The 16,745-nt window shown below is 44.7% G+C and overlaps 1 protein-coding gene across 8 annotated transcripts in view; it reads left to right on the forward strand.

The window, feature by feature from the left end:
• The window catches only part of FARP2 (FERM, ARH/RhoGEF and pleckstrin domain protein 2), a 216,130-nt gene that overhangs the window by 152,549 nt on the left and 46,836 nt on the right, over positions 1–16,745 (forward strand). For all 8 annotated transcript variants that reach the window (XR_004647252.1, XR_004647251.1, XR_004647253.1 and 5 more), the window contains exon 14: positions 15,875–16,053. Coding sequence is in view for 5 of the 8 variants with exons in the window: in XM_034782668.1 (XP_034638559.1) it covers positions 15,875–16,053 (179 nt within the window). In the remaining 3 variants the exon portion in view is untranslated. The remainder of the gene's footprint in view (positions 1–15,874; positions 16,054–16,745) is intronic.

Here is a 16,745-nt window from a genome sequence, read left to right on the forward strand (position 1 = left end):
TCACCTTAGACTAACCCAAGTCGTGCTGAAGTAAATATTATACTATATCAATATAAAATTTTATAAAAGTTTTTAATATATGCTACCTATGATACCACGATATTATGACAAATGCAATATGGTCTTTAAAGATGCTTTGGTTACTCAAGTATATTTTTAGAAATATGAAAATCAATAAGTTCACATTCTGATCATAACCTGTAAAATTAAGAGTGAGAATTTTTAAAACGAATTGGGCCCTTCCAGTAAAGTTCTTAAGCAGGTGCAAAACATTTACATGTGAGTAGTTCCATTAAGTTATAGCTGTGTTTAAAGTGTTTTATTGGGTCAAAGCAATAGTGTGTGAAAAAAGAGTGGAAAATCTATTAATTAAAAATTGTAGCGGCAAAAGAAATTGCTGAGAGGTTTTGTTTTTTTTTATGCCTCTATAGCCCAAATATTTTTTTTAATGATTTTAAAGAACAGTTTTGCAGAGAATAAGTTCAGATTTTGGTCTTTCTTTGTTTTAATTAAAAGCAGTATTTTGAAATATCCAGGATAAGGAACACTTTTTACATTAAAAAGGTTGTAGAGCAGTTTTTAAACTAAGGGCTGGGGGGAAGCCAACAGGCGCAGAGGAGCACGTGGTACGGACATCCCTTAAAGGAGGATCTATAAATGGAGATTCCCTATGTCTTAATAAGGAGGAGAGGATGAAAGATGATAAAATACAGGTAGGATCTGGTGAGAAATAGTCAAAAGAAAAAAAGTCCCATTCAGTTACATCATGTAATGGCAGACCGTTAAAAAGTGACAAGTTTTAAAGTGCGTATATACCAATGCTAGAAGTCTAAATAATAAGATGGTGAACTAGAGTGCCTCTATTAAATGAGGATATTGATATAATAGGCATCACAGAAACTTGGTGGAATGAGGATAATCAATGGAACACAGTAATACCAGGATACAAAATATATCGAAAGGACAGAACAGGTCATGCTGGTGAGGGAGTGGCACTATATGTGAAAGAAAGCGTAGAATCAAATGAAGTAAAAATCTTAAATGAACCAAACTGTACCATAGAATCTCTATGGATAGTAATTCCATGCTTGAATAATAAGAATATAGCACTGCTCTACAGCCAAAATGCTTCTGAAATAAATGTAGTCAAACTTTACTAATTCTGGGTCACTGAGAACGAAAATGTTGCTTAAAATTGTTGATTGGCCCTAGTTTTCAAGATATGCTATTGGGTCAGTATATACGACCCTTGACTTGGGAATGGCGGAGGATAAGTGAGTTATAAAGGGAAGGGATCTCAATTTAAACCAGAAATGACTAAAATACATCTTTGACTGGATCTATGAATAAATCTATGACTGGGTGTGGACAGTACTTGCTTTTTTGGCAAAATAATGAATGATGCAATCTGAAGCTGGTATTGCATCATACATGATATGAATTGCATCATGTTATTCCTAGAAGTCATGGATGATGCAATCATAACGAAGCTTACATCACTCTGCTGAACAAATTGCCCTATATCAGCTCTAGAAATCATACAGCGTCATGCTCTCTTATTTGTCAGTGTTTGATTTTGCAAAGGGACACATTTCTGTTTAGGCAAAGTGAGCAGAGATGCCTCGTACTTGTGTGAACAGTGCAGATAACTTCTGCTATGTTTGTGGTGAAGTGACTTTTGCATCACAAAAGCGCAGTATAACCACTATGGTTAAGAAAGCCTATCACCTTTATTTTGGCTGCAAAATTGGAGATCAGGACAAGAGGTGGGCCCCACACATATGCTGCAACACTTGTGCAACAAATCTTCGCCAGTGGTTGAACAGGAAAAGGAAATCTATGCCTTTTTCAGTGCCAATGATTTGGAGAGATCCAACAGATCGTACCAGCAATTGTTACTTCTGCATGGTGCCTCCAGTTGGGAAAGGTGTGTCAAAGAAGAAAAAGTGGACTGTGCATTATCCAAACATTCCATCAGCTATACGCCCAGTACCCCACGAAGAAGGACTGCCGGTTCCTGATGCACCAGAATCATTCTCACTTGAGTCAGACGAGGAAGAGGATGAAACTTCTGGTCGTGAACCATCAATGTCACAGGACCCACATTTTCTCCCATCCTCCTCCTCTGAACCACACCTCATAACACAAGGTGAACTGAATGACCTTGTCAGGGATTTGGAACTACCCAAGAGTAAGGCAGAGCTGTTGGGCTCCAGACTACAGCAGTGGAATCTCCTGGCAGGTGATGTTAGGGTTTCCATGTTCCGGAACCGTCAAAAGGATCTTGTCCCATTCTTCTTCATGGAAGGTGATCTTGTAGCCTGCAACAACATCAATGGTGTAATGGCAGCCCTCAACATCGTTCACGATCCAGATGAGTGGAGACTGTTCATTGATTCATCCAAGACGAGTCTTAAAGCTGTTTTACTGCATAATGGCAATGTTTTGCCATCAATTCCAGTTGGTCATGCAGTCCATATGAAGGAAACCTATGACAGCATGAAACAACTTTTGAGGTGCATAAACTATGACCAACATCAGTGGCAGCTTTGTGGCGATTTGAAGGTTGTTGCTCTCTTGCTTGGTCTGCAGACTGGATACACAAAGTACTCCCATTTTCTCTGTGAACGGGATAGTCGTGCAAGAGATTCCCACTACATCAAGAAAGATTGGCCACTCCGACAGTCATTGGAGCCTGGGAGGAAAAGTGTTCAGCATCCACCACTTGTTGAATCAAGGAAGATTTTGTTACCACCCTTACACATGAAGCTGGGTCTGATGAAGAACTTTGTCAAGGCCATTGATAAAACACAAGCAGCTTTCAAGTACCTCCGTGGAAAATTTCCAAGGTTAAATGAAGCTAAGATAAAGGAAGGTGGTCTTTGTTGGTCCTCAGATTCGTGAACGTCTTCGAGATGATGCATTTGACCATGCACGGCGTGGCAAGGAAAAGACGGCATGGAAAGCCTTCCAGTTAGTGGCAATAAATTTTCTCGGAAACAACAAGGCAGACAACTACAGGTTGTTGGTGGAAAACCTCCTCAAGGCATACAAAAGCCTTGGTTGCAACATGTCACTAAAGATACATTTTTTGCACTCTCATCTAGATTTTTTTCCACCGAACTGCGGAGCAGTGAGCGACGAGCACAGCGAGCGATTTCACCAGGACATTGCAACAATGGAGAAACGCTATCAGGGCAAATGGAGCCCATCAATGCTTGCAGACTATTGCTGGACAGTGACAAGAGATGCTCCATTTAATGAATACAAGAGACAAGCCAAGAAGCGCCGAGTAGACACTGAATAGGACTAAACTATGTACAGAATAGTTTTCTGCCTTTTTGTTTCATAATAAATGTTATTTATATAACCCTTTTGCTGATTTTTAAAGTGTTACATAAACAGGACAGGTGAAATATTATCATGTAAAGCAACCATAAACACATGAAAAGGTCTAGGTTTACAATTTATGATTAAAACTCTACTATCTACACAATATACATAGACATAAAATGTAAAAACTTAAAGTTCTTAGAAACAGTAGCCAATCAGTTGTTTTAATTGTCATATTTGAATTCAGCACATCAAAATACATAATAAATAGCACATTTTATCTCTGAGCAGACGACTTCTCAGAAATTGTAAACCAGTGTTACAGACCACCTGACCAGGATGGTGATAGTGACTGGGAAATGCTCAGGGAGGTTAGAGAGGTTAAAATAAAAAAATAAAAAAATAAAAAAACTTAATAATAATAATGGGGGATTTCAACTATCCCCATATTGACTGGGTAGATGTTACCTCAGGACGGATGCAGAGAGAAAGTTTCTTGACACCTTAAATGACTGCTTCTTGGAGCAGCTGGTCCTGGAACCCTCAAGAGGAGAGGCAATTCTTGATTTAGTCCTAAGTGGAGCAAAGGATCTGGTCCAAGAGGTGAATATAGCTGGACTGCTTGGTAATAGTGACCATAATATAATTAAATTTAATATCCCTGTGGCAGGAAAAACATGACAGTGGCCCAACACTGTAGCATTTAATTTCAGGAAGGGGAACAACACAAAAATGAGAAGGTTAGTTAAACAGAAATTAAAAGGTACAGCACCAAAAGTAAAATCCCTGCAAGCTGCATGGAAACTTTTTAAAGATACCATGATAGAGGCTCAATTTAAATGTTATACCCCCAATTAAAAAACAGTCAGAGAACCAAAAAAGAGCCACCATGGCTAAACAACAAAGTAAAAGAAGCAGTGAGAGGCAAAAAGGCATCCTTTAAAAAGTGGAAGTTAAATCCAAATCCATCTTGAATACTGCGCGCAGATGTGGTCGCACCATTTCAAAAAAGATATATTGGACTTGGAAAAGGTTCAGAAAAGGGCAACAAAAATGGTTAGGCGTATGGAACGGCTGCTGTATGAGGAGAGATTAATAAAACTTGGACTTTTCAGCTTGGAAAAGAGACGACTAAGGGGGGATATGATAGAGGTCTATAAAATCATGACTGGCCTGGAGAAAGTAAATAAGGAAGTGTTATTTATTCCTCCTCATAACACAAACTAGGTGCCACCAAATGAAATTAATAGGCAGCAGGTTTAAAACAGACAAAAGAAAATATTTTTTCACACAACGCACAGTCAACCTGTGGAACTCCTTGCCAGAGATAATGTGAAAGCCAGGACTATAACAGGGTTCAAAAAAGAACTAGATAGCCATTGATGGACCGATCCTCTATGAATCTATTAGCCAGGATGGGCAGGAATGGTGTCCCTAGCCTCTGTTTGCCAGAAGCTGGGAGTGGGCAACGGGACGGATCACTTGATTACCTGTTCTGTTCATTCCCTCTGGAGCACCTGGCATTGGCCACTGACCCAAGACAGGATATTGGGCTAGATGGACCTTTGGTCTGACCCAGTATTGTTGTTCTGATGTTCTTACATGATGTTGTGTAATGTGTATAAAAATGTGCTCTTAGCACAATGGTGTCACTGTTCAAATAATACTTTACTATTTAGGTATTCAGGGATTGATCCAAAGCCCATCTGAAGTCAGTGGGAGTCTTTCAGTGGTGTTTGGATCAGATCCTAATACACCTCTACCCCGATATAACGCGACCCGATATAATATGAATTCGGATATAACGCGGTAAAGCAGTGCTCCGGGGGGGCAGGCTGCGCACTCCGGTGGATCAAAGCAAGTTTGATATAACGCGGTTTCACCTATAACGCGGTAAGATTTTTTGGCTCCCGAGGACAGCGTTATATCGGGGTAGAGGTGTAGTGCAAAGTGAAACTTTATTCCACACGCTATATTTCTTAAAAGAAATTAACATGTAAAATCACATTAAAAATGCTATTAGTGGAATGAAAAGAGGCAAAAATAAGCAATGAATAGTTAAAGGGAAAGCATAGTGCACTATATGTCCTCTGGTTGTTTAGACCAGTGTTTCTCAATGACCGGTTTGTGGACCGACGTCTGTCCCTCACATCTCTCTGAGACAGTTTAGGAAAGCAGCAAGCCATTCCCTTGTATCAAAAGGGTTGAGAAACACTGGTTTAAACACAGTGGGGCACTGCCTTTTAATGGTGAATTGAAAAAGTTATTGTCTGCCAAAACATTTCAGTGTTCTTCTTCGAGTGATTGCTCATGTGTATTCCACAATAGGTGTGCGTGCTTGCCACGTGCACCAGTGCCAGAAGTTTTCCCCCTAGGAGTACCCGTGGGGTGGGGAGCCCCCCCGTTACCCCTGGAATGGCACCTGCCTGGCGCGGTATAAGGGGAGCTGCATGCTCCCTCCACCCTCAGTTCCTTCTTGCCGCCAGTGAAGGTGCGTTGGAACTGCTCAGCTCCAGCGTTACTGCAGCTTGTCCCCAGAACTGTTTGTTCCTTCATTAGTACCTGTAGTCAGTTAGCTATTTCGGTTAGTTTAGTTAGTTAGTGAGCCCGGGCCGGGGCTCTTGTAGGTGTTCTATGCCAAGGAGTGACCCGCACGCGGACTGTCTGCGCTGCTTGGGAGCAACCCCCATATCAGCGAAAGGTGCAAGATCTGCAATTCGTTCAAGCCCTGGACCAAAAAAGAAAGGGACATTAGGCTCTGGGCCATCCTGATGGAGTCGGCACTGGCCTTGACCCTGGTACACCACTCCGAACCGGTACCCGGCACCACGGCGTTGGTACGCAGAGACCCTCCGGTACCATTGACCAGTCGACACCACTCCCCTTCCACGGGGCATGCCAAGAGGACTGGAAAGACTCCCTCTTCGCAATGGCACCAAGGGAAGTCTGGGACAGAGGCTAGGCCCATGTCGGGTAGCCCTCGATCCCCATCGGGCCCTAGGCCTCCGACTCACGTTGAGCAGAGTAGCCCGGCCCCTTCGGAGCAGGCCTCTCCAGATGTCTGGATGCCATCTAAGCCTGAAGCCCTCCAAGCGGCCAGGGACGTCATGTCCGTGCCAGTGCCCGGAGTTCCGCTGATCTTGGCCCCACGCTCCAGGGGCAAGCCGCCACCGGGGTTGCCGCAGTCACCGCTAGCCTGGTACCGGTCGCGGTCGAGGGAATGTTACCGACAACGTTCACTGCCCAGCGACTGTTCAGGGCTCAGTCCATGTGGATCGCCCTCTACGCCGGCCAGACTGTCTCTGGAGGGTGCCGTCCGACCGGGACTCCCGGCACCGCTCGTCTTCGCAGAGCGAATATCGATGGGACCGTGGCGGACGTCACCAACGGTCCTCGTCTCGAAGGAGGTACTACAGTCGGTCGCGTCACGAGGAGTTCCCACTCGGACTCCCGCTCCAAGTCTCTGCCAAGGCACCATGGCCCTGGGCATTGATCACCGACGTCTCACTGTCACAGGTCTGCCCGTCGAAGCTGTTTGTGGAGCAGCTACTACCGTCGGTGCCGTTCCTCCGCCTCGAGATCACGGTCCCGTGGCTAACGCAGATCACGGCACCGCCATTACTCCTGATCCAGAGGCAGCAGTGGGTCGTACGCCAGCCCGGCCTCTGCTTACAGCCATCTGTATACAGGCCAGGCTAGCTAGCCCAAACAGCCGGCCCCACCAGTGCCTCAGCAAGTGCAGTGGCATCGAGTGTCATGTCCGGCCCAGTGGTTCCAGTGGGCACGGTGGCCTCCGGTGCAGCCCCCGGTGGGGACTCGCTCGGTGGCCAGTGCGTCGGAAGCACCACTGGCCTCCATCCCTAGACAGCCAAGAAAGGAGTCGGTGAGACCAGTGTTATCAGCACTGTGCCCAGAATCCGACCAGGTGGTGGATCCTCCGGTGCCGGCCGACACCCAAAGCACCACACTGGCCTCCTTGCCCCGTTTGGAGGAGCTGACTGCGGCCCCACCCCCGTCTGTCCTGCAGGAGGACTACTGGGCCCACCAAGACCTCTCTAAAAAGGGTGGCAGCGAGGAGATGGAGGAGCCCTCGGACTCCCTGTTCAATATGCTGTTTCCCCTCGGCACCGGGCAGGGTGGCCTTGCCGGTCCATGAAGGGGTAGCAAGAATTTCAAATGCCCTGTGGCAAACACCAGCCTTGTTGGCTCCCATCTCTAAGAAGGCAGAACACAAGTACTTTGTACCCACTAAGGGGCACGAGTATTTGTATACCCACCTGGCTCCCAACTCCTTGGTGGTCGAGTCGGTCAACCACAGGGAACAGCAGGAGCAGCCAGCCCCGACCCCTAAGAACAAAGACTCTCGGAGGCTGGATACTTTCGGGAGAAAAGTTTGTTCATCGTCAACCTTGCAGCTAAGAGTAGCAAACCATCAGGCTCTCCTCAGTCGCTACGAGTTTAATCTCTGGGGATCCCTCCCCAAGTTCGAGGACTCCCTCTGGGAGCATGATTAAAAGGAGTTTAAGGTGCTTGTGGAGGAAGGGGTAGCGGTCGCAAGGGCATCCCTGCAGGCTGCTTCAGATGCAGCAGACACGGCCGCACAGTCCATGGCCTCAGCGGTGTCCATGAGATGGGTGTCATGGCTCCTGCTCTCTGGGCTATCCAGGGAAGCGCGGTCGTCAATGCAGGATCTCCCTTTCGACGGGAAGGCTCTGTTTGCTGAGGAAACAGAGATGAGGTTGCATGGCATGACCCTCCAGACCTTGGGCCTCTATATCCCTGCTCCAGCAAAACCCAAGTTCGGGAGCCTTCTGCGGCTTGCCCAGGACGCCTTCCCGAAGTACGAAGCCGCCGAGAAGAAGTGTGGGACTATAGAAAACACCCACAAAGGCAGACTCAGCCTGCCCCCCAGCCTGGGTCCTCTAAGGGCAAGCAGGTGGGTAAAAGGCGTTTTTGATGGAACGCTCGGGGTACCCCACCAGTTCTCAGCAGGGATCCACCCCCAATAAAGCTCCCTTTTTCTAATAGGTTGTGCGCTTTCCTCCCGGAATGGTCGCTGCTCACCTCGGACCGGTGGGTCCTCAACACCATCTCCCGAGGTTACACCCTTCAGTTTACCTCCTCCCTGCCCAACCACCCCCGCCCCTGTCCCTCTTGGGGGACCCATCGCACGAGACTCTGCTCGAGCAGGAGGTTGGGCGGCTCCTGGAACTAGGAGCGTTAGAGGTGGTGCCCAAGGAGTTTCTGGGCAAGGGGTATTACTCCTGTTATTTCCTTATCCCGAAGGCCAAAGGGGGGCTCAGGCCCATCATGGACCTGCGAGGCCTGAACCAGTACATGGTGAAACTCAAGTTCCGCATGGTTTCCCTGGCCTCCATCATCCCCTCCCTGGATCCTGGGGACTGGTACGCTGCCCTCATTCTACAGGACACGTACTTCCACATCCACATATTCGAAGGGCACAGGCACTTCCTCCATTTTGTGGTGGGACAGAATCACTACCAATTCATGGTCCTCCCGTTTGGTCTGTCCACTGCCTCCAGGATCTTTACAAAGTGCATGTGGGTGGTAGCGGCCTACCTTAGGCGCCGGGGGGTCCAGATATTCCCCTATCTGGATGACTGGCTGGTCAAGGGCACCTCCCGATCGCAGGTGAGGGATCATGTGGCATTCCTCTTGTCCACATGCACCACCCTGGGCCTGTTGGTACACAACACCAAGTCCACGTTAGTCCCGGTCTAATGCATAGAGTTTATCGGGGTGCTCCTGGATGCAATGTCGGCAAGGGCCTCTCTCCCCCACCCCAGACAGGTTTGAGACCCTGAAAGGGCTCATTGGCTCGTTGCAAGGTTCCCGGTGACGACAGTCAGGGCTTGCCTGCAGCTGCTAGGTCACATGTCGGCGTGCACATATGTGGTCCGCCATGCCAGACTCAGGATGAGGCCCCTCCAGCTCTGGCTGGCCTCGAAGGTCTCCCAGGCCACGGACAGAATGGACAAGGTCCTCACCGTGCTGAACTCGGTGATCACCTCCCTGCGGTGGTGGAGCATGTTGCTTGGGGCGGACCAAGAGCTCCCATTCAGGTACAGGGCCCCATTGTTGGAGCTGGTGTCTAATGCATCGGACCTGGGCTGGGGGGCCCATGTGAGGAATTTTCAGACCCACGGCCTGTGGTCTCTGCAAGACCTGACCCTTCATATAAACGTCAAGGAACTCAGGGCGGTGCATCTGGCGTGTATAGCCTTCTGCTTGCACCTAAAGGGCAAGGTAGTCAGGGTCCTCACGGACATCATGGCCTCAATGTTCTATATCAACAGGGAAGGCGGGGCTCAATCCTCTGCCACAAAGCCCTCCGTCTGTGGGACTTCTGTATAGTCCACGACATCCACCTAAAAGCCTTTCACCTGCTGGGTGCCCGGAACGTGAGGGCGGATCACTTGAGCAGAGACTTTTCCTCTCAGCACGAGTGGTCTCTACACCTGGAAGTGGCCCACCAGCTCTTCCGAAGGTGTGGAACTCTCCAGGTGGACCTGTTTGCGAACTGGCAGAACCGATGATGCCCCTGGTTCTGCTCCAGGGGGAGCTTAGGGAAGGGTGCTATCTCTGATGCCTTTATCCTATTCTGGTCAGGCCAGCTTCTCTACGCTTTTCTCCCGTTCCCTCTGATTGGCAGGGTCCTGGAGAAAATAAAGATGGATAAAGCCAGGGTCCTCCTCATTGCCCCGGCGTGGCCCAGGCAGCACTGGTACAAGACCCTCTAGGGCCTGGCGGTGGCTCCACCGTGGCTGTTTGCCGCTCCACCCAGACCTGCTCTCTCAGGACCAGAGCTGCCGCCTCCACCCCAACCTGGCAGCTCTTCACCTCACAGCGTGGCTGTTCAGTGGCTAGGTGGTGAGGAAAGGACATGCTCAGAACAGGTTCAGCGCATCCTCCTTGAAAGTAGACTGCCCTGCACACACCGCTCCTACATGGCGAAGTGGTCTCGGTTTTCTAGGTGGGGGGCGGACCAAGGGGTGTCCCCAACAGCCACCCCGATACAGCTTATCCTTGATTACCTCCTCCGCCCAGGGCCTGGCGGCCTCGTCAGCATGCACCTGGTAGCCATATTGGCCTTCCATCCCCCGGTGCAAGGACACACTGTGTTCTCCTATACTATGACCGGGCGGCTCCTTAAGGGTTTGGACCAGCTTTACCCATACTCTAAACCCCTGGTCCCACAGTGGGACCTGAATCTGTGCTGGCTCGTCTTATGGGGCCCCCATATGAACCGTTGGCCATATGTTCCTGGTCTCTTCCCCCCCCACTCCCACGGATACTGCTAGGGGAAAAACTTCTGGCACTGGTGCACATGGCAAGCATGCACACCTGTTGTGGAATAGACATGAGCAACACATCTCGAAGAACACCAGTTACGAAAAAGTAACTGTCTTTTGCTTCCTCTGCAGCTTCTGATGATCTCATTAACACCTCAGCAATTAAAGAGCCTTCCTTACATTACTTTAGGTGTTGTAATCTCTTGAAGTGTAGAATGTTTTCAGAATGTAATCTACACATCCCGAATCTACAGATCCCAAATTATTTATTTTTATATCTATGTCAAGAAACACATTCAAATATATGGTTTTAAAATGTATTTATTTGTGATTTTAGTTTGGGATCTTTGAGTGGAGAGCTACACTGAAAAATAACTGTAAAATGGCATCATAGGCTTTCCATCTACATTGTGTCTCAGTGACTCCGAATCAAATGAGCTCTGCTTGCATGTCAAAAGACTTTTAACTGTCAGATCCTAGCCTGAGTTTACAGTTCTGGAAGCCAAACTGTGTTTTTTGGCTTGTGCAGCATTTGTAGGCCAGATATAATAATTCTGTAGCCCAGGTTCTACCCTCAGACCTGGACAACCTCATTCTTTTTAATGGGGATACCCATTTGTAACAAAGGGCAGAATTTGGCCCTAGTAACTAGAAGTTTCTGAACTCTGATGTGTGAGAAGAAATAGAACTGGGCTCACCCTCTTCAAAGCTGTAGAAGCTTACACAGCTGACTAGAGGGAAAAAATAATATAAATATATTTTTGTCACTAATGTGACAAATGGCTCTGAATGCACACAGAAAACTTATCTGTTGAGGGTGCTATTTTTGCACAGTCACTTTTAAGAGAAGAACCACACTTTACGCAGCCTTTTGTGTATTGTATGTATTTTCAAATATTTATATGTTGGTGGCAATAAGTTCAAAGTGTTTGTCTGGTTTCTGTTCTGGGCAGATGATGGCCCACTGAAGTATTCCCACCCTAAAAAGAAGGCATCAGTATCCATGGATATTACAAGAGAATTACTTTACTTAAGAAAGGCAGATTTTGATATCTAGTTGACAGAGCCTCTTTAATCTTCTACATCAAGCCAGAACACACGACGCTAAGAATGAGCAATTACTCATTGCAGTTTTTCTTTTAATATAAAGCAGGAATGGGGGATGCATTATGAAACTAGGATGTATGTACAAGCATGCAAAAACTCCATTTGCTCGTGCTTTAGATATAATAAATAAAATTATGCTCTCACATCCTGTGCAATCGCACTGAAATCAATAAAACTTTGCATGTATGAAGGCCAAATTTGACTCAACAAGCTGTATGCTCTAAACCAAAAACTCAGTACCTTTAAAAATACTGCTCCTTTAAAAACAGTAATACACATTTCAAAGACGTATACAAATTGTCCTAAAGGGCTAGTATAGGTGTGTGTATATAAAATTATAGCTATGGGTGGGAAATTCAAAGCCCTCAACATTGCCTGAACCTTACCATTGTTTTCAATGGATGCAAAATTAGTCAGATGTGGATTGCTTTTGAAAATTTCTATCCTATAGCTGCTGTACCAATATTAGTAAAATGTTAATTATTTTATTGCTGTTTGTTCATAAGCTCTCCTTTCACAAGGCCATAAGGAAGAGCGATGGCCTTTCTTAAGTAAAGTAATTCTCTTGTAATATCCATGGATACTGATGCCTGCTTTTTAGGGTGGGAATACTTCAGTGGGCCATCATCTGCCCAGAACAGAAACCAGACAAACACTTTGAACTTATTGCCACCAACTTATAAATATTTAGCAGGTTTCTATCTTAAACAGCCACTGAAAATGGTGGGCACTTCCCAAACTACTACTTGGATCCTTCCATTATCCTTTCTCCACCAGAAGAGGCTGTGGAGCCACTCCATGACTTGCCAGAGGATTTCCCCATTGCTGCTCTAGTAGAAGTACATAATAAGTTTGTAATCGGTTTCTGACAGAACTGAAATCAAAATCTGCATTTGTAATGTATTTAAACACCGTTTGCTGACTGTAATAGGTGATATGTGCATTTGTATCAAACTTTTAAAGTCATATTTCAAATAAAAAAAGTTCCTAAAAAATTAGGGTGTTATGTGAATTTTCTAGAAAGGATAGTAAAATGAGAAGATTGGGGTCCTAAATAGGTTGCTACTGTCCCTTTAAAGAATTTGCCAGTAGTCTAATCCTACATATTATAAAATTGCAATTGTTGTAACATCTTCCATTAATAAGTCCTTACTTGTATCCCAGTGACACAAACATGATAGACACTGTTGCCCTACACTGCACCAATGCACAAGGACACAGAAGAGAACGGTCCCTGCCTAGAAGAGCTTATTGCCTAAGAAATAGATTGTATTTAGACCTAGTTTATCCATTTTCGAAAAATCAGACTTTAAAGAAAATACCAGGTACCTACATTTTTGAATGTATATATTTTCAGACTTAATTAGTTGAATATGCCTCTGATTTTCATAATCTTACATTGATGTCAAGAAAAATAATATTTGAAATCAGATAAAGAAGAACAAATGTCTATTTAGATGAATTTCCTGGGTTTCTCCCCATATTTTGAGCTGGTAACATGAGTCAATACTGGAACAACTCATTGAAATAGGCTGCAGGAAATTATACCTCATTCTCCCCTTGTCTCTGAATATTATTGCTTCCATTGAAGTAGTTGAGACCACAATATTTGGAACAGTTGCAGCTGCTTGGTGCTAATTTCTGAGTACATAGGAAGTCTTTGATTTCTATGGCACCTTTTTAATGTTAAAAAGGGTAATTATTTTCCATCTCATTTTAACTTCCTTAATTCATATATAAAGGCAAACTTCTAGTAAACTACTTTCCCTGCAGTATTTTCATATGTAAAAACAAAATGTTAGCTATTCGTACTTTCCTGTGTGTTAGGTCTGGTAGACTAAAAGCAATTGAAATGAGAAAATACACAGGCAGAAACAATAGACACTTGATAATGATTTTGCTGAAGTATGTTAATAGTTAACTTTACAGCCTTGATAATCTGAATCTCTTCCAGGTGACCGAGTGCAATGGCGTTTAGCTTCCTGCGTTTGTCAATGTGAAAATACGCATTTGCTTCCTCATCATTGTCATGCTGCAGCCACGCAATTAAGTGGTTTTGCTCCTGAGCCAATCAAACAGCAACCATCTCTTGCCAAAAGTATATCAAAAAGCTCATAACTGGCTCTCCTTCAATCAGTTAATCTCTGCTTTTTATTTTTTGTTAAAAGATATTGGGTGTCTCATTTACAGTTCTGTTCCTGTGGGCTGATATTTTTGAATGCATATAGTGTAGGGTGTTTTTTTTTAATGATTTTAGTAATCTGACTACAGGAAGAGAATCTGTCTGAAAAGCTAGTGCTGAATATAACAAAGGTCACAGTATGTGCTGAGATTATACAAAGTGGATTTTGGAATGGGAGTGCCAGTGTGGAGAGGAGCACACTGGTGTCAACCTGGAATCTGTTTTATACTGACAACATGTAATCCCCTGAAAATAGGGGTTTATAATGGGAAAGATAGATTATCATATAGAGAACATTGTGTACGTTCAAGCACGTTTCAGAAGAGCGATTGAGCTGTGTCTTTGGAGGAACGAGCACTTGCTATACAGCCCATTGTTCCAGTAGCAGCTCTGAGGAGTTTGGTCTAATGGACTGAACACAAGTTTCGGAGAAAGGAACTCCTGGGTTCTAATTCTTAACTATCACTGATTCGCCATGTGGCCTTGGGCAAGTTACTTAGCCCCGTTTCCTATCTGTAAAACAAATAATAATACCTACTTACCACAGTGGGGTGTTGCAAGCATAGGTTAATGTTTGTAGAGCACTTTGGGGATGGAAAGCATTACATCTTTAACTGGAGTATTGTGTCCAGTTCTGGGTGCCACATTTCAGGAAAGATGTGGACAAATTGGAGAAAGTCCAGAGAAGAGAAACAAAAATGATTAAAGGTATAGAAAACATGACCTATGAGGGAAGATTGAAAAAATTGGGTTTGTTTAATCTGGAAAAGAGAAGACTCAGAGGGGGCATGATAACAGTTTTCAAGAACATAAAAGGTTGTTACAAGGAAGAGGAAGAAGAATTGTTGTTGTTAACCTCTGAGGATAGGACAAGAAGCAATGGGCTTAAATTGCAGCAAAGGAGGTTTAAGTTGGACATTAGGAAAAACTTCCTAACTGTCAGGGTGATTAAACACCGGAATAAATTGCCCAGGAAGGTTGTGGAATCTCCATAATCTCCATAATTGGAGCTTTTTAAGAGCAGGTTAGACAAACACCTGTCAGGAATGGTCTAGATAATACGTAGTCCTGCCATGAGTGCAGGGCACTGGACTAGATGACCTCTCAAGGTCCCTTCCAGTCCTATGATTCTATGATGAGTGCTTAGAACTGGTTCAAAGGTCTAGTCCTACAGAGCTTGACTCATCAAAGGGAGGGTTTAGGAAAACAACGTTTTACTTTGTCTGAAAAATTGTGGTCATGATGATTTGAATAACACATGTCCCTGTCTTTATTTTTTGCCCTCGCAAAATAAATCTGCTAGAGCAAAGCATCTTTGTCTAGTTATTTGCCTCCTGTGCCATTCATGCCCTTTGAATTACTGAAGAATGCTACAAGATTCTCTTCTACCTAGCTAAAAATTCTGTATGCTGCAGTGTTACAAGATCACTTTCATTTGTTGAAGCCATTTTCCATTCCTTCCTCCCCCACCTCCCTTTGCTCCCTACTTTTTGGACATTTGATTGCTTTCTGAAGGAATACTTACTACAATAACATGTCCTAGCTTCTCTGTGGGGCTAAAGAGAATTCTAATTTTAAAAAAGGAAAATGTAAAAATGTACTCTTCTGTAAAAGTAATCTGTAGTGATCACTATTTAACACAATAAGGGGGAACTGAGCCATTTTTAGTCCCTGGCCAGTTTCTGTTCAATAGCTCAAACTATATCTTGCCAGCTAATAGCTCAATTGTATAGATTACTCAATTATTCCAAGAGATTTCAATCTGCTTGAAAATTTTGTGTACCAGTTTCTTTGGCATTTTTGAAGTAATTTAAGATTACAGTTATTGGCTAATAATGTTTGCATTGCTGGTAGGCAAGTGGGCTTTTTTAGATGAACCATTGTCATAACATATCTTTTTCATTTCCCAATCTATCTTCCCTTCCTTCTCCAATTCTAGGCCTCTCAATGGACCACCCTCAGCTTTCTTCCTTCACATTGAAGAGTCCACAGAGCTTGAACCCCACATTTCAGATGAATTTGAACCCAGCTGTCCAGGGTTCATCTCCTCTTCTGAGTCCTGTCCTGAGCGATGCTGGCAGTGCCCGGGTAGAAGAGGAAGAGGAAGTAAAACACAAGGTAAGGCAATGGCATTACAGAGAACCTAAGCAATGAGTGAGGAGCGTGTATTGACTTAGTGTGGATTCTGATGCAGTTCTCTGTATATTCTTCGTTCCTATTAACGATATTTTGTGCTAATACGAACTTAGTGTTTGCAAGCTCCTACAATGAAAATTCAGTGGGAGTATGTTGACCCTGGGGTCCCGGAGTCTCTTGCATTAGAACCTCATGCCAGGGTAGTCCTCATTGCTGCTGTTGGAGTCGAGTATGCATGTTGCGTAAGTGTGTGTGTTGTTAAGCACAGCATAATCCTTGTCTATGCACAGTGTTGTATTTAACATTGTCAACTGATTGGACAGTCCTTGTCTACACTAAGTGCTTAATGTCGTGTTAGTTAAAAATTTGTTCTAACCTGATTCAATTTCCCAGGGTGGACAGGGTCACCGAGCTAAAATCTGTTAACGTACAGGGCATGTGGCAAAAACTACTTAGGCTTTATTAGAAGGTGAGGTTAGAGTGAGGAGCTTTCAGTTATTTTTGAAGGTTGGTGCGTGGACGGTTTTTGACACTGTATCAGCTAATAATTACTTTGTTTTTTTTAAATATTGAGCTGAACTCAGTTTTATGGCAGGCACATCATATATAAAAGGAAATAATAAAACAATCGTGACGTGTGTGTGTGTGTGTGTGTGTGTGTGTGTGTGTGTGTG

The sequence above is a fragment of the Trachemys scripta genome, chromosome 9 (genome assembly GCF_013100865.1).
Source record: "Trachemys scripta elegans isolate TJP31775 chromosome 9, CAS_Tse_1.0, whole genome shotgun sequence".
Lineage (NCBI taxonomy): Eukaryota > Metazoa > Chordata > Testudines > Emydidae > Trachemys > Trachemys scripta.